Here is a 17,768-nt window from a genome sequence, read left to right as displayed (position 1 = left end):
TCTTAGTTCAATTCCCAGCAAACACATGGTGTCTCACAACCATCTGTAATGAGATCTGATGCCCTCTTCTGGTTTGTCTGAAGACAGCTACAGTGTACTAAAATAAATTAAATAAATAAGTCTTAGAAAAAAAAAAATCACACCCCAGGTGGGTTTCCTTTAACACCCAACCTGCATCTCCACGTCCTCCAATATTACAAATTCTTAAAGGTACATTAATGCGGTTCTTTGAAGCTTTTTTTATTACAGAATTTGGTACTGTAAAACCTCCAGGTTTCCTTCACACAATATGTTGGTTGTTCTCTCAGCTCCTCTCCATCTCCCTTTCTCCATAAACCTTATCTACTTGTCAGTGGATGCGGAAACAGAAAGACCTTAGCACAGTGATTTAGTACATAGTTGTTGAAGAACGGTTGTACTTGGTGGCTTATAATCCTTCTTGCTTTAGAATTAGTTTGTGACCCTGGGATCACTTATCTCTGTCAAATCCTCATGGTGGAGTGGAGGTATGGTGGCACCTGCTCATATGCTCGACACAAGACTGCCACATGTTCAAGATCTGGGCCACAGACTCTCTGCCAAAAGGCAAAAAATATGGAAACCTCCTGTAAGGTGGATCTAGTGTAGGGTATTAACTTGGCTCAAATTTGCTTTTTAAAAAAAAGTCAACGGAGATAGAACAGAAACGGAGAAGGAGGGGTGGAGGAGCAAGGAGAGGACCAGAGAAAGCCTATGGGAAGGAAGAAGGGTCAAACGTGCAGCGTGACCTTATTAACCAACTAGCCAGACCGGACTCATCATGTGACAGCCGCCGCCGAAGTCTAGCAAAGCTCCCTCTCGCGAGGAGAGGGGGATTTCTGTCACTTAGCTGTTGCTCCGCCCCTAGCCCCGCCCACCCCATACTCTCATCCCAGCCGCGCCCCCTCCCTCGTGCTGGCGCGTGGTGACGTCACGCCGCCGCGCGCAGCGACGCCGGGACGGCCCCCGCGACGCGACGTCGGAGGCGGAAGTGGCGCGGCCGTCGCTCTTGGGCTCTCACTGCCGGCTCCGGGTTCTGCGAGGAGCCTCCTGCCAGCCGCCCCGTCTCCCTGCCCTTGCCGCCCCTCCATGTGCCCGGGCGCCGCCGCTCCGCCTCGGGCCGCTGCTCACCCCGGGGTCTATGGAAGTGATGGAAGGACCCCTCAACCTTGTGAGTGGTCGCGGGCTGAGTCGGGGACCGGTAGGCTGCGGGGGAACGCGGGCTGAGGGGGGCAAGCCGGACTGAAGGGGGAGCCGCGAGTTCATGGGGGACCCTGATCCCCGGGGCTCAGGCCTCTCCCTCGGGGCCCGTGGCATCTGCCCTGCTGGGACCGCGTCCCAGCGCCACGTAGCCGCCGCCTGCAGGCCGCGGGCAGAGTCGGGGTGTCGGGGCCGCGCCTCGCACACCGCACCCCCCCCTTCCCTGCTGCCCTCGCAGCTGGGCTAGTGAAGGCCCCTCTGAAACAGCTGGATCGGAACCCCAGTCCACGCCCCGCAGCCCGGTGCCTTTGCTTTAAGGCTCTCGAAAGTACCAGACGTGTTTGCCTTTCTCAGAAACACACAGACACACAGGGGGCCGGGTCATTATTGTTTGGGGCAAAAAGGAACACACACACCGCCCCAAACAACCCTACAAAACCCCAACCCCCCCCCCCCCCCCCAGTTCTGTTCTAAGTGTGTTCACAGGACATCGTCTGGTTTCCTGGGAAAAGGTTTATGAAATTCAGATGCAGACGTCTGGTTCCTTAGTGTTGCGGAGTAAAACTTTGCAAGTCCCAAGTCTGTAGGTGGTTTGCGATGATGCGGTGGGTTTGAGAGCAGGACTGGGAAGGATTGATTGCTTCCTTTGGAACTCTGCCCTCCCTCCCGGCTTGGAAGAGCCTGGTCCGTGCTGTGCAGAGAAGCCAGAGTCTGTGGTTTCAGACTATAGATTTCTGGAGCCAGACTCATGGATTTGAACTCGGGCTTAATCACCTAATAGCCTCGAGAGACCTTGAACAAATTTTCACTTCATTGTTTTTTGTTTTTTTAACCCACGTTTGTTGTGAGGATTAAAGGACTGAATATATAAGAGGCATGTAGAACTGTACGTTATGGATGGAACATTGGAAGAGTTAGTTGCTCCAATGAGACCATAAGCCTCTGTCACTTAATGAGATTTGGGAGTGTTGAGCGTCAACGCTGGAGAGTGAACACCTAAAGCTATGGTTCCATCCCTGGCGCCAGGGTTGCAGCTCCGAGAAATCTACCCAAGATTTAGGCCCTCCGTCCGTTTCTAAGTGGATTACACTTCAGGCTAATGAGGCTACACTGGTGAGTTTTGGGGAGCTAGGGAAATAACCTCGAGCCTCTCTTGTTTGTAAGAGAATTTGTGTGGCCAACTATAGTTTGTAGTGAAGTATGGGTGGCTCACCAGGAAAACTCCACAGGAATATTATTAGTCGTAGCCAGCTGTTTACCGAGTGCTTCAAAGTTCAAGTGTCCTTGCCGAACGATCACTGGTTCACTTCCAGTTAGCTTCACTTGATTTGGCAGCAGGGTGTAGCCTAACGCTGGCTACCTGCTCCACAAGCGTATTCAGTGTTCCCTATGAGAACACTGAAACTGGGGCAGTGGACGTTGGAGCACCAATCCCTCAGTCTGGGATAAAGGAGGCAGCTGGTGGCAATGGGACTTTGATTTTGCTACTGTGTGTTTGAGCCATGCTAGCTCCAAGCTCACTGTCGCCTAGGCTGGTCATGAGCTTAGCTTTCTAAATGTTGGGATTCCAGGCCCTGCTGAGGTTTGCTGTTTTAAATAGGTAAATTAGGAAGCTAGCACAGTTCCATTATCCGGTCCTAAAATTTACGTGACAAATTTCAGAAATGTGGCAGTTTGAATTTTTAAGCCATTTGAGATTTTGAAGATTTCTGATTTTCAGCCTAGCTAAACATTGAAAGGTAACAGGATGTTTACTTGAATGATTTAAGTGCATTGCAGAGTAGCATTGGTAAGCTTCTGATAAAGAGGTGTAGAGACTAGGACTTGTGTCTGTGCGGGTTTCATTTCTGTGGAAGTCAAGGCAGCTTGGGAGTGTCATTTCCCTCCACCATGTGGGTTTGGAGATTGAACTCATGTAACCGGGGTGTGTGTGTGTGTGAGTGAGTGTGTGAGTGAGTGTGAGTGTCTTTATCCACTGAGCCCTAGACTAAAGATTTTTGAAGTTTTGTTTTGTTTCTGAATGTCAGTGAGTACACCACAGCCTTGTCTTCCCCCAACATAAAAAGGTAGCCCTAAATTCTGTGACTTAATGAAAATTCTCGTAAACCATACAGTTCGTCATGGAAATACACTCCAAATGCATAATATGGAACTTCACTACTGTACCTGGGTTTAGAATCCCGTGTCCTCAGAGCATCCTTGGGACTTAGTACAAGTGTGTGTGAGGTTTGCTGGTGAACAGGCCTAAACTGAGGGGATTAAATGATTGCTCAGGTCCGTCCCTTAAATACCCTGCATTCCAGCCTGTCATCACCTGCTTCTAACAGTGCTTTCCTATTAATGTACTTGTGGTTTTCATTTCTGTGTGCTCTTTAGAGTGGACTCTGTGTCACTGTGCCTCTTATTGTGTGTTAAGGTTATAGCAAGGCTAAGCTCCTCACAATGAGTTTTCAGGATGTAGAAGAGAGTAGCTGGAATTCATACTGCATTTTAATATGTAGCTATTACAAATGTTCTAGCTTTCTAATTTTTAGAGTTGGTCAAGAGAAATTATACTTCCTTTGAGGGAAAATAGTCTTTCAATTCTAAATAAATTTGTTCTGTCCAGTTTTTTCCTTTGTGATATTTGCTTATTTGAGGTAGGGTCTTAAGAACAGACTTTGGTGTGGAGTTCAGGCTTCAAACTTGTGATCCTCCTGCCTCAGTTTCCTGAGTGTTGTGTTGACCAGCCTGTACCACCACACCCATTTGTTAATTTTTAATATGGAAAAATTGTAACTTATAAAATCACTTAGTGTGTGTTTCTTTCCATGCATTTAATTGTTGGCATTCAATTGGTAGCAAATAAGCGTCACAAGTTCCGTGAAGTGATTTCTAGCGCTGCTAGTGTGGGCAGTTATGTCAGGTTTAGTGTGCATGACTGTTGTTCATGCTGTGCTTGCCTGGACTGCTGCAGGCAGTGCCCACGTGACTGAATAACCACACTTGTTTTGTTTTTTCTGTGTTCATCCTCCAGCTCTCTTGTTTTCTCTCTGTCCACTTAAGAGTGCTGGGAGTGTGGAGTGTTGAGTGACAGCTCTCCTCTGCAGTGTTCAGTTCTTATCTTGCCTGAAGTTGTTAACGCTCTCAAGCCTCTCATCCAAGAAAAAAAGGTTCATATCATGGGCCAAGGTGTGGTCTCTGTGTACCTGAATTTGTTGGCCTGGAAATAATGGAAGGGAAGGAAATCCTGTGCCATCTTCGGGGCTGGGCTTACTGGGAAGCACCACAGGGTTAGGGAGCTTGGGGGATGGTAATGGAGTGCTGAGTTGTAGCCAACAGTTGGAAAGTAGTAGGGCTTCATTATTAATCTTTCCTTAATAGTGACATGAGCTACCAGTTTTATAGATTATGACATAGAAATGCAGACTAAATCTAGATAGTGGGGTTTAGAAGGCAGAATCTAAAATAGATCATTGAGCTTTGTATTAGGGCATTATTTACCCATCTGCTTTACCTGCACTGAGAAGTCCTTACAGATTGATAGCAATTGGCTTTGTGTGTGGAGCTGTCAAACTGCTGTACAGTGAAAGAGCCTCTTGGGCTTCTGCAGAAACATAGGGCCTCTCACATTACACCTAAAATAAAATCAAAATATAACATTTACTATATATGAGGTGCTGTAATACTTAATGTTGGATGATTTTTTTAAAAATATGTATGTGAGTGTTTTGCCTTCATGTATGTTTGTGTACCGCATATGAGCCTAGAGCCTTGGGCCAGAAGAGGTCATTGGGTTCCATGGAAGTGGAGTTTGAGACCTTATTGAGCCACCATCTGGGTGCTGGGAATCAAACAAGAGTTGCCAGTGCTCTTACTGCTTAGCCTTCGGTCCAGCCTCTGGATTTTTAATTAGGTATTTTTTTTTTCATTTACATTTCAAATGCTATCCCAAAAGTCCCCCATTACCCCCACACACTCCCCTACCCACCCACTCCCACTTCTTGGCCCCGGTGTTCCCCTGTATTGAGGCATATAAAGTTTGCAAGACCAATGGGCCTCTCTTTCCACTGATGGCCGACTAGGCCATCTTCTGCTACATATAAAGCTAGAGACACGAGCTCTGGGACTACTGGTTAGTTCATATTGTTGTTCCACCTGTAGGGTTGCAGGCCCCTTCAGCTCCTTGGGTACTTTCTCTTGCTCCTCCATTGGGGGCCCTGTGTTCCATCCAATAGCTGACTGTGAGCATCCACTTCTGTGTTTGCCAGGCACCGGCATAGTCTCACAAGAGACAGCTATATCAGGGTCCTGTCAGCAAAATCTTGCTCAGCCTCTGGATTTTTAATACCATCAAAATTCACCAGATTGATTTGAAAGGTCCTATACCAGATTCTCACCATCTAACAGCACATGGTGACAGTTTCCAAAAATGGAAAAAGAAAAACAAGCTAAACTAGAAACTGATGGAAGGGAAAAGGTTATAACAAAGCAATACAAGGGGACAGTGTTGGTCTTCAGAGTAGACATGAACGGGGGCCTCAGTTTCACCACGTGAGCAGTTACCTTACACTTATTTCTTGTATTGATTAGACAGGTGACTCTGCGCGTGTGTTTGGAGATACTGCTTGATCCTTGTTTGTGGGAGCGCTCGTGGACTGATTGGGGCATGGGGTAATATGTCTCCTTTGGTCCCAACCAATGACCATACACGTCAGGAGTATAGTAGATATTCTCCGCCTTCTTTCTAATATTTGGAATGTTGTTTTTTTCTTTTCCTTTTGATATAGCACTCCAGGTCATAGATATTAATAGATTGAAAGATATAGAAGATTGTATCATTTACTTGGATTTTTTTTTTTTTTTTTTTTTTTGATGGTGGTGGTGGGGGGGTGTTTCTTCATCCTGAAACCTGCTCTGTAGACCAACCAGGCTGGCCTTCAGCTGACAGAGCTCTGCCTGTCTCTGCCTTCTGAATGCTGGTACACCGTGCTAAGAAAGGTAGCCTTGAACTTGCATTTTTAAAAGCATCCCAGAGAAGCAAAAAAGTCCTTCTTGACAGTAAATTCACTCACTCAGCACCCTAATTGTAGTTGCTAGGATTTTTGTTGGCTTTAGATGATGGGAGTCCACTTGTCTTAGTTTAAGCCAAAAGAGTTATTGGACTCCAAAGAAAGAGGCAGGAAGAGCAGTGGTACAGGGTCTGGGAGCATGTGGGGAATCTCCTGTGATAGAGTCTTAACTGTTTCAGCCTTGTGTTTTCTGCCTGGCTGCTCTTAAACGTCCTGTATTTACAACCATTTGATGCTATGTTATACTTGCTTTCTGATTTCTGTTGTTGGGAATCCCAAATCTGGGGTTTCTATCTTGCCTTTTACCACTTCATTTCCAGATAAAAGACACACACAACCTTTATATTTATAATAAGCCTTAATCAGCACAAGAACAGGGCAGACCTATTCTCTATGATACTGGAATTTACTTCCCTATCAATAACCCAGAGTTATTACTTACTTTGTTTCATCTGTGCTGCTCTTAACTCCAATAATTCAATTGGCAAGCCCCCAGGACCATATTTTCTTGACTCCTAACCCATGGCATCTTTCTCCTCTTTCTTCACCTCTTTCTCCTTCCTGGTCTCTTCAGGGAACACCTAGCACTACCTGTCTTAATTCTGCCTAGCTATAGGCTGTAGGCATCTTTATTTACCAATCGTAAATAACTTGGGGGGTAAGGTCATATAGGGTCACTTGAGTCTATGTGTGGACTGTCTCTGGGCAGCCAGGTCTTAGGGCCCCCACACTTAGCATTACAATGCATAGCAACAGACCAAACCTGAACATATTTGAGGTTTGAAAATCTGGAGTTTAGGATTCTTTTTAGGTGTCCAGAAAACTAGGCAGTATAATAAGAATATGGCATCTGTTATAGGCATCCTGGTGCCAAGGAAAAGCAGTGTATAGAAAGGTAGACTGTATTTTGATTTTGGTTTTTTTACTTTGAATTTCTAAAGAAACAATTTTGTGGATTTATTTTAATGGCTATAATTTTATCACAATGTTTAAACAGAACAGTTTTAGAATAGGAATCCTCTAAGGACTCTTTAAAAGATAATGGTGACTATAGATTTCTATAGTATCTTCTACCTTTTTAGAGACAGGGTCTTGTGTGGCTCAGGCTGGTCTTAAATTCATTATGTGGTTAGGGACGACTTAGAACTAGTTCTTCTTCACCACCTGTCAGGTACTAGGATTATAGGTGTGTGCCGCTATGCCTGGAGAACAGGAAGCTGAGACAGTGGCTTACATCTCAGGCCGGCCTCCAACTTGTGATCCTATTTCAGCCCTTTTAGGGAAGAGAGGTGTGAACCACTACCTGAACAGTAACCACATAAAACATTTGGGGTGGTGACAGGAGGCGCAGATTTTTTTAGACAGAATCCCATGTCTTGCCTCTACCACTTTCTACATGCTAGACGTATAAATGGGTACCACCACACTGAGGCCAAAGGGCAGATATTATCTGTAACATTGAAGATTGTACTTTGTCCTAGCTTCCCCGACACTTTTGGCTAGTTGGTTAGGTTTGTTTGTTTGTTTAGTTTGCTTCTCTCTATGAAAAGCTCTGGCTGTCATGGAACCAGCTTTATAGACCAGGCTGGCCTTAAACTCATAGATCTCTTTGTCTCTGCTTCCCAAGTGCTGAGATTGGAGACCTGCACCACCACGCCTGAGTTGTCTTTGATTCTTTCTTAAGATCTGAGCCTCAGCCACAGATTTACTTCAGTAGACTTGCAAGCTCTACTGCAAAACTACTGACTGAAATTCTGCATTTTAAAACAAATGCCCAAATGGTTCTCTCTACAGCTCCTAAACAGTGACCTGGTGCAAAGTCAAAATTTTATTAACAAGCGAGGAAATAGCCCCTGCAAATTGGAAGAATGTAGCTGGTTTATTATGAGAGTTTATTATGGCTCTTGGTAGGGTTAGGTCTCTGCAGTCCTATCTTTGTTATGAGGTGCTGTGGGGTTTCAAGGAAGTTTTCTTTTATAAAAGAAAAGCTGTGGGCTTTTTTTTTTTTTTTTAAGTTAAAAATGGTGAAGGCACCTGCACATGACACCTTCATTCATTTTTCTGTTTCTGCTTACTGCCTAAGACTTTGATTGAATACCACCGTTCACTGCAGATATCTGTCAGCTCTCATTGTTTATACTGTCTTCTTAAACTATCTGCCCTTTGGTCTCAGTGTGGTGGTACCCGTTTATATTTCTAGCATTAGAAGGTGGTAGAGGCAAGACATGGGACTCTGTCTAAAACATCTGCACCTCCTGTTACCACCCCGAATGTTTTATGTGGTTACCGTTCAGGACATATTTTTTGCTCAGTCTAAGTCTCCATGATTAAAATCAACATATTAAGCTCCTATCATAGCTGAGATTTAGGGAAAAGTTTGCATTATTGCTATTGCAAATAATTGATGAATAAAAGCTCTGTGAAACAATAGGGGCAATGCTGCCTTTAAGAACAGTTGTTTGTTTCTTCTTTACAAATTTAGAAGTAGGGGAAATACAAGCAAGTGTGCTGCTTTCTACTTGTGTTTGCTTCGTATCGAGTAGACTCAATAAACATGCCCAGAATACATCTGTAATCTCAGTTGCAAACATGATTTTTATGAAGCATTTCTGGCACATTTCTTAAAAAGCCTTCAAGATAAATCATCTTACACCTAACTGAACAGATTAGTGTTTTCCTTAAAAAAGCCAAGCAGCCAACCAACCAAACCCCCAAACCATGAAGTTTGCCATCCTAACCATTTTATGAACATAGTTTAGTAAGATTAAATATATTTATAATCTTGTGAAATTACCTTCCCATTTAAGGCTGAATAGATTCCACTGAGCAGACACATTATACTTTGATTTGTCTAATCTTCTGTTATGAACATTTGCATCGGTTCTACTTGGTTATTGTAAAAAATGCTGTTGTGAACAAGGGGTTTTGTTTTCCTGGTAAGTTGTCCTGTACTTCAGAACTTTCCTTCCACCCTCAAGTGCGGGATTCAGTCTGTGAGCCACTTTTGGCCTCTATTGCTATGATAAACACCTCGATTGTGGTGGTTTGCATGAGAATGGTCCCATAGGCTCATATATTTGCTCACTCAGTCCCAATCGATGAACTGTTGGGAAAGGGCTAGGAGCTATGACCTTATTGGAGAAGGTGATGCTGGGGATGGGCTTTCATATCTCAAAAGCCCAGTCTGCCTGCTGCTTGTGGATCAGAACGTAACGTGCGCAGTTACTTCTCCAGCACCATGCCTGTCTGTGGTCATGGATTAACCTCTAAAATTGTAAGCAAGTCCTCAAGTGCTACCTTTTGTAAGAGTTGCGCTGGTCATAGGATCTCTTCACACCAGTAAAACAGTGACTAAGACAATAGCCAAAAGCAACTTAGAGGAAAAAAGGGCTTATTTGATTTTACAGTTTGTAGTTCATCATCTGAGGAAGTCAGGGCAGGACTCAAGGCAGGAACTGGAAGAATATTTCTTGCATGGCTTACTCAGCCCTCTTTTCTTAATCCAAGACCACCCGCCCAGGGGTTGACCCTGACCTAACGTGTGCTGGCCTTCCCATTATATGCTTGCCTACAGGCCAGTCTGATAAGGGCACGTTCTCAATTGAGTTTCCTCTTCTCAGATAACCCAAGCTTGTGATAAGTTGATTTATAAACAAACAAAAAACAACTAACTACAGTTACCATTCATGTGTTTGTTTGTGCGTGTCTTTTTGTTTGAGAAAAGGTCCCACTCTGGCCCTGAACTTAATTCTCTTTCTTTTTTCTTTCCTGTTTCTCTTTCTCTTTCCTTCCCTTTTTCTTTCTTTTCTTTTCTTTTCCTCTTTCTTTCTTTCTTTCTTTCTTTCTTTCTTTCTTTCTTTCTTTCTTTCTTTCATCTTTGCTATATCATCTGTAAGCTTGTTAGAGCACGATTCTAATAGAAGACTTTGGCCCACCATAAGTATATGTAATGTTTCTGGTGGCCTTCCTCTTCCTCCTCTCCCACCTCCTGGTCCTCCTCTTGCTCTTTCTTTCCTCCTATCTAATGTTGTAATATTAACATAAGTTACTGGCCTTTTAAGAGAAGGAAACAGGTTGACAAAGCTGTAAGTGAAATAAGGATATTCAAGATGTTTTTTTGTGGTTGTTATTGTTTGTTGTAGTTTGTGATCTAACGGCCTTGGAAGTGCTTGATAGGTGCTCTATCCTGAGCTATGTATGTAAGCCCAGCCTTGGGGGAGAGTATCCCTTCTCCCCACCCCTGGCCATGCTAGGAATTGAACCTAAGGCCTTACTATGCTGGGCAGATGTTCTATCTCTGAGCTAGACCTTCTAGCACCTAGTCCTTTGTGAAATGGTCTCGCTGCATTGGTCAGGCTAACCTGAACTAGGAGATGACTTTGCTCTTCCTGCTTCCCCTTTGGGGTGCCAGCAGTATGGATGTGTGGCTCCATGGCTGGCTTCTTTGGGACATTTTAAGTTCCATGTAAGAAGGTCAGCACTATTTAATCTATGTACCTTCATAGTAGGAATATCTAAATTTGCTTTTCTTTTTCTTTTTTCTTTGATGACTTGCACATGAAAAATAACTACTATTAAGTAGAACAGAGGCCACATAGCAGTTAAAGCCCAGTAACCAGAGAGGGCTTATGAATAGTGTCCTATCAGATGCTATGCTTCTTGGCTTGGCTCCTTTCATAGCTTAGTTTTTTGTTTGGAAACAAACAACATCTGTTATCTTGTTAAAAGATTGATTTTACTTAGGAGTCTTGTTTTATAATTTTGAAGTAAGAATGTTTGTCTTCTAGGCTCACCAGCAGAGCCGGCGAGCAGACCGTTTGTTAGCTGCTGGGAAATACGAAGAGGCGATTTCTTGTCACAGGAAGGCAACAGGTAAGTGGTTCTCTTAAACACTGAACAGAGCTGTTGGCGGACAGGCGAGAGGGGCCAGCCTGCACCTCCAGGGGAATCCTGTCACAAAACGGGGCTCTCTCTCTCTCTCTCTCTTTCAAGATTTATTTATGTATTTTATGTATATGAGTACACTGTAGCTGTAAGGATGGTTGTGAGCCTTCATGAGGTTGTTGGGAATTGAATTTTGGACCTCTGCTCAATCTGGTAGGCCCCACTTGCTTGGTCCCTGCTCCCTCCAGCCCAAAGATTTATTATATGTAAGTACACTGTAGCTGTCTTCAGACACCAGAAGAGGGCGTCAGATCTCATTACAGGTGGTTGTGAGCCACCATGTGGTTGCTGGGATTTGAACTCAGGACCTTCAGAAGAGCAGTCAGTGCTCTTACCTACTGAGCAATCTCCAGGCCACAAAAGTTCTTTCTTACTAGTAGTTGTCATGTAGGTATGAAGCTGTTGGCTTTCCAGGCTAGAGATGGAGTGTCAGTTAAGTACATATTTAGAATGTATAGGTTTCCTACCAAAATTTCTGGTTAGTCTCATAAGTAGATATGGGGGCCTGAAAGCTCTGTCTCAGTTATCTGGGTAACTCAAAAGCCTTGTGGGGAGTGCTTACTCGTGTTTCATCTAGAGTGGTGCCACCTCAGTTCTAGAACATGCTGCTGGAAAGCACTTCTCCTTCCCTTCTGAGTAAAGCAGTATTCTTTTCTGGCAGGGAAAAGAAGGTTATTTTACTGTTGAAATACAAACTCATGGTGGGCACTGCTTTGACTAAATATCTTGTATGTTTTGCTTATAAGTAATTACCAAGAGAAAAAATTTTTTGACTCAGGATCTTGCTAATATAACCTCCTGGCACAGTACTTATTATGTAGCCCAAGCTTACTCCCAAGTTTGCACACTCCTCCTGCCTCAACCTCCTGAAGTGTTCAGATTACAGGTGTGTGCCAATCACACCCAGCTAAAAATTGTAAACTAGTTTTAGTTAAATGAGTGGCTCACACCTGTAATCCTCACACTTCCTGGGGTGAGAGACAGAAGCATCACAGAATTGAACACCAGATGAGGGATGGAGAGATAGATAGATAGATAGATAGATAGACAGACAGACAGATAGATAAATAGATGTGTGTGTGTGTGTATTTTTATATTAGGTGGAATTTTCTATAATCCCAAACCAGTTGTCTTTAAATCTCTCTTCAACCATAGTATTAACTAGATTGTTAATGTGTAGTGTAACCCTGTGATGGTATACCATGTTTAAATAGAAAACCATGATATTGATGAGTGCCATGGTCCTTTAACCATAGTAGATAAGGCTTTGTGTGTGTGTGTGCTAGGTGAAAGTGGAGTGAATCAGCCAGCGTACGTATGTAAGTTTATTTTATATTCACCTGTTGTAATTGTCATCTGGAGGTTTACTGCCTCTGTTCAGCTAACTTAGGCTTAGTCCTGGAAGCTTCTAGCTTCTGTACAGTATAATCTAGGATTAGAGAATGTTTTCAATCTTTGAAACTTACAGCTGATTAAGTTCACGTTTCTAGTTATTTCTGATCTCTGGTTGGCTGTTTCAACTCAGCTATTCTGGCTCAAACTCCTCTCCAAGCTGACTGATTGAATCTGGCTTCTCTTGGCCTGTCCTGAATTGCTCCGCTTGGCCTCAAACTAACTCAAGCAATCTGCTCTAATCCTCTGGCTCCGTCTGCCATCACCGGTGTGCAGCTTGTTATTTCTCTGTACCTTGTCTCTGTACAACTCTCCTGCTAAAGCGGCCCCCTTTGTCTCACCCCTTAAGTAGCTTCCCTTTCTTCTCTCCTCTCTCTCGTAATAATTGGCCATATCCTATTCTGTCAGAGTTTTCTCTGATTCGTCACTTTGTCTGCCACAGCAGTTAGACATCACTTTCAAACGGGTGTTCTTTCTACAGACTAACTTTACCTTCATTATTTGGGTTAAAGGTGTGTGCTAAGGACTGAGAAACACTGCAACTAGAAACATAATGTCTGGGTTCAGGGTGTTATCACATATCCTGCAACAGTATTATACACTAAGTGTAGGATATTCTGAAGAATTTGAAAGGGAGGGGAAAAAAATCCCTAAGCTGATCTTTTGTCTTTGAAGACTGAACAACTATGGGAGACTGGACAATGTCTAGTTTCCCACAATGGTAGAAAACTTGCAGACAGGGGCTGGAGAGATGGCTCAGTGGTTAAGAGCACCGACTGCTCTTCCAAAGGTCCAGAGTTCAAATCCCAGCAACCACATGGTGGCTCACAACCATTCATAATGAGATCTGACGCCCTCTTCTGGTGCATCTGAAGACAGCTACAGTGTACTTAGATATAATAATAAATATTTAAAAAAAAAAACAAAAAACTTGCAGACAGTTGGAGGTCATGAGGTGGGGGTGTTTCTCTTGTTTACTTAATATGTGCTTTAAATATTAGTCTCGTAAGAGAAGTAATTGCCAGTATTGTTAAGACTTTTCCAAACCCAACAGGAAAGTCCCAGTACTGAGGAAGGAAAATGAATAAATCTCACACCTAACCAAGAAGCTAATAGTAGTTGATATCTGCCAATGGAAGGGAAAATACATTTTCTTGAGTGGAATGTCACGAGGAATATCAACCACACTCCGGGGCAGGCCCCATGCCTAGGAGTAGCTGGCCAGCAACACAAAACACACTGTATATTTTTTTGGCTTTTGTTTTTTTTTTGTTGTTTTTTTTTTTTTCTTTTTTTTGGTTTTTGGGGTTTTTTGTGTGCACACATGTGTATATAAACTGTTTTGTTTTGTTTTTGTCTTTTTAGTTTTTTTTTTTTTTTTGAGAGAGAGAGAAAACATGAAGTTGGGTGGGTAGGGAAATGGAAAGGATCTAGAAGGAGTTAGAAAGGAAAAGAATATGGTCAAAATATGTCATCTGAAAAAATTTTAAATAAAAAAGAGATAGTTCTTTCATAAACTTCAGTATTAGATTATCAAGTGTGATTTTGTGAAGGAAACCCTGACCATGCACTCAATATTTTTAAAAAAAATTTAAAATAATATTTGTTTTATATCTGTGTGTACATGCATGGCTGCCTGAGTTGATGTGCAGCACATCTGTGCAGGTGCCACTGAAGGCAGGAGGACATTGCGTTCCCTGGACTTGGAGGAGGAAGCCTACCTAGGTGCTGGAAACCAAAGCGAAGAGCCATAGTGCTCTTAATGGCTGGGCCATCTCTGCTTTATTGTGGGTAATCTAAAGTGGTGGTATGGTCCTTCTTTGCACTTTTGGATTATTGTAGGTATCCTGCCCTGTTAAATTTAGGTTCCGTGCTCTGCCAAGGTCAGCATTTCCAGTTGGTTTAAACTTGGTTTTGTGAGACCTATTCTGGTGTTAAAGACAGGTGGTTTACAGCAAACTGTAGTTCCGGAGAGACACATGCTAGACAGGATGATGGGCTGTCACACGAAATCCCACAGTGTGTCCTAAATGCTGTTTCCCTGTTTGTTTGTCTGCTGGCAAAGCTTGTGCCACATTCTACCCAGTGCTCTGCTGCTGCTGGGATACAGGCTTAGCCAGGAAGAGGAAGGGAAGTGTGCAAGCTTGGCAGACATGGTAGTGCTGGAGAAGGAGCATTTACTTTGAATCTCAGGCTTGGTAGAACCCGGCAGACAGAAAATTCTAAGTTGTGAAATTAAAAAAAAAAATCATTAAGGTATCTGGATTAAGAGCAGACAGCAAAGGGAAGTGTAAAAATCAGAGGTTTCAGAAACTTTTCTAGTGAGCAAGAGCCTGACCCAGGATTAGTAGCGCTTGTGACTTTAGTCCAGTTATTCCAGAAAGACTGTTAAATACCTTACAGAGGAACATGGGTGCGTGCAGAAGCTAAAGGCAAGTGATGAGGAAAGCCATGCAAAGCTGGACGGGAAGGACTGCGACTGGGATTCGTGAAGTGAATTCCAAGTTCTCATATGCCAGAGCTTGCCCTTGCTTCTGTATTATTAGTCAGGGCTTCCTCTTTCTGACAGAATATATTTTTGTCTAAAACGTCTGGAACCCCGCCTTTATTTCCTGCATTCTGGTCAGCATTTTGGTCTGCTGTTTTTACCAGAATTCCCCACTAAGCGCCACCTGACAACTCTCTAAGCCGTCTTCTCGAGCTTTCCTTCTCCACACTTTCAGACTTGTGGGTGTCAGTCACTTCAGTCACTTCTGAATGACAGTGGTTCTAGGCTTAGTTCTAGTTTTCTGGGATAAGTTTCCATCACAGGCAGAAATATCTGAGGAAAATCTACTTTCTTATTTATTTTATTTGTGTACGTTGGAGTGAGGGAGATAGGCATATGTGCAGATTAGAGGATAATTGTTGGGAGTGGTATCCAAGGATCAAATGTGGGTGTCTCTAGCTGTTCTGCCCTCTTGACAGCTCCAGAAATCAACTTTGACAAAGGAAAGACAGCAAGAACAAGTAAGGTATATACCACCATGCCTGATGGCTTGACTTTAATCCCAGAACACATGGTGGAAGGAGAGCAGTGATTCCCACAGACTGTCCTCTGACCTCTATTTGTGTGCCGTGGTGCTCTCAGGGACATCAAGATCCATCAAGCTGGTCTGTCCCAACCCTGAAAGCGGGCACTCAGGGCACTAAGTCAGCACCTTTAAGTTTGAAGGCAGCCTGGGCTACATTGTGGTATTTTTTAAAAAGTTTTTATTTATTCATTTTATGGGTGTTTTGTTTGTATATATGTGCCTGTGCACAGTGTTTATGCTTGGTGCCCAAGGAGGCCAGAAGAGGGCAAGGATTCCCTCAGATTGGAGTTAAGGTTGTAAGCCATCATGTGGGTACTGGGAATTGAACCCCAGTTTTCTGGATGAACAGCCAGTACTCTTCATTGCCTGAGACCCAACTTTGAACAAAGATACATCCAAATTATGTCAGCTTAGCCCACCGAGAAAATGTAAAGATTGCAGCATTGCCTATTTAAATTCAACAGTTTAAATCACCCAGAATTTGATCAAGATTAAAGAAAGGTGTGTCTTCTTAAATGGTATTATACTGCACAGTGTATATTATCATATCTAAAGGCTTTTTGTTTAGGCAGTCTGTAGCATATGCTGGGTTTGAAATTGTGATCCTCCTATGTCAACCTCCCCCATGCTATCCCACGAGTGCCACAGTGTCTGGCTTAGGGCTCTTACGCACCTAATGATAGCAGTAGATTGCTGTTGGGATAGCACAGAAACAGTCGAGAAAAATAGTTCCCATAAGAGACCACAGAGATGTGCAGATAATTCAGGTGGACAGAGTCATGAGGATCTCTTGATATTTTTGTTGAGCACAGAACCTCAGTAAATTCTTACTTAACTTGGTTTTCTATAAACAGTTTAATTAAATCTTTAGTTCTTTCATCATAAAATCTTCAAATCTTTTTGTTCTGCATTGTTAGGCCAGGTAAGCCCTCAGCCATGGCTAGGTCCCGAGCCTCCCCACCTTTAAAGCCCTCAGCCATGGCTAGGTCCCGAGCCTCCCCACCTTTAAAGCCCTCAGCCATGGCTAGGTCCCGAGCCTCCCCACCTTTAAAGGGTTTAAAGCTCCCGGTTATTAAGATGGCTTAGGGAATATTTGTTTACCAGTGATATTCTTTTGGGAGAAGTTAATACTGTTTTCAAATTTGCCTTTTTAGAACAGTTGCTTAGAAAACCAGTTCTCTGTATTGTGACGAGTAAACATTCCTATTATTAACCTATAAATTACAAACTTATGATACTCATATATTAATTTTCTGCTTTTTTTAATTAGCATATCTCTCTGAAGCCATGAAGCTGACCGAGTCTGATCAGGTGAGCCATGCTCATAGTATTTGCAGAAGTGTTTTGGGGGGCTGGAGAGATGGCTCGGCAGTCAAGAGAAGAGAACCCAGGTACTATTCCCAGGATTTGTGCCAGGCAGGGGTCTGATGCCGGCTTCCGGCTTCTGGCTTCATAGGCACCACACTCACACACACCCTCCTTCCTCCGTTATTTAAAAAACAATCATGGTCTCACTGTATAGTCCTTGCTGGCCTGGTGTACACTATGTAGAGCAGGCTAGCCTTGAACTCAAGAGATCCATAGACCTCTGTCTCCCTAGTACTGAGATTATAGGAATGTGCTACTATGCCTGGCTGAAAATAAAAACTTTTTTCTTCCCTCAAAGCAATGTTTTCTTGTGGAGATTTGAATTGTGACACTGAAAAATATGCAGGTGTATTTTAGGAAGGAAATGAAATGAGCCACCTGCCATTGGCATCCAGACATGTTTTCCTGTGTCCTGCCATTACTTACAGGTCTCAGTCAGGGGTTTTTCCTTGGAGCCCATCAGGACCTTTCCTACTGCTCCACTGGCTTTTGACACTGGCTCACACTGAGGAAGCAGGAATGGCCCAGGGCAGCCAGATGGACTACACTTTGCTTAGTCAAAGTCAATTGAAATCTGACCAATCTCTTCTGTGTCTCTTGAATACTTAGAAGATTCCTGGACTTTGAGATCTGTTTCTGGATGACTTTATATTGTTATATATGGCTGGGGGAAGGAAGCCCTGTGCCTAAGTCTTGTTTTTTTTTTTTTTTTTTTTTTTTT

General features: G+C 43.3%; 1 protein-coding gene across 2 annotated transcripts in view; it reads left to right on the top strand.

Moving 5' to 3' along the window:
* Window positions 1-991: 991 nt before the first annotated feature.
* Window positions 992-17,768, top strand: part of Nrbf2 (nuclear receptor binding factor 2) — a 19,607-nt gene continuing 2,830 nt past the window's right edge. Inside the window, exons 1-3 of one of the 2 annotated variants that reach the window (XM_021174456.1) lie at window positions 992-1,189; window positions 11,057-11,141; window positions 16,950-16,990. In XM_021174456.1, coding sequence (XP_021030115.1) covers window positions 1,160-1,189; window positions 11,057-11,141; window positions 16,950-16,990 — 156 coding nt within the window. In that variant the 5' untranslated portion in view covers window positions 992-1,159. The remainder of the gene's footprint in view (window positions 1,190-11,056; window positions 11,142-16,949; window positions 16,991-17,768) is intronic. The other variant, XM_021174457.2, reaches the window with a different exon arrangement.

The sequence above is a fragment of the Mus caroli genome, chromosome 10 (assembly GCF_900094665.2).
Source record: "Mus caroli chromosome 10, CAROLI_EIJ_v1.1, whole genome shotgun sequence".
NCBI classification, from domain to species: Eukaryota; Metazoa; Chordata; class Mammalia; order Rodentia; family Muridae; genus Mus; species Mus caroli.
Note: the sequence above shows the minus strand (reverse complement) of the source record. Positions and strands in the feature narration are given on the sequence as shown.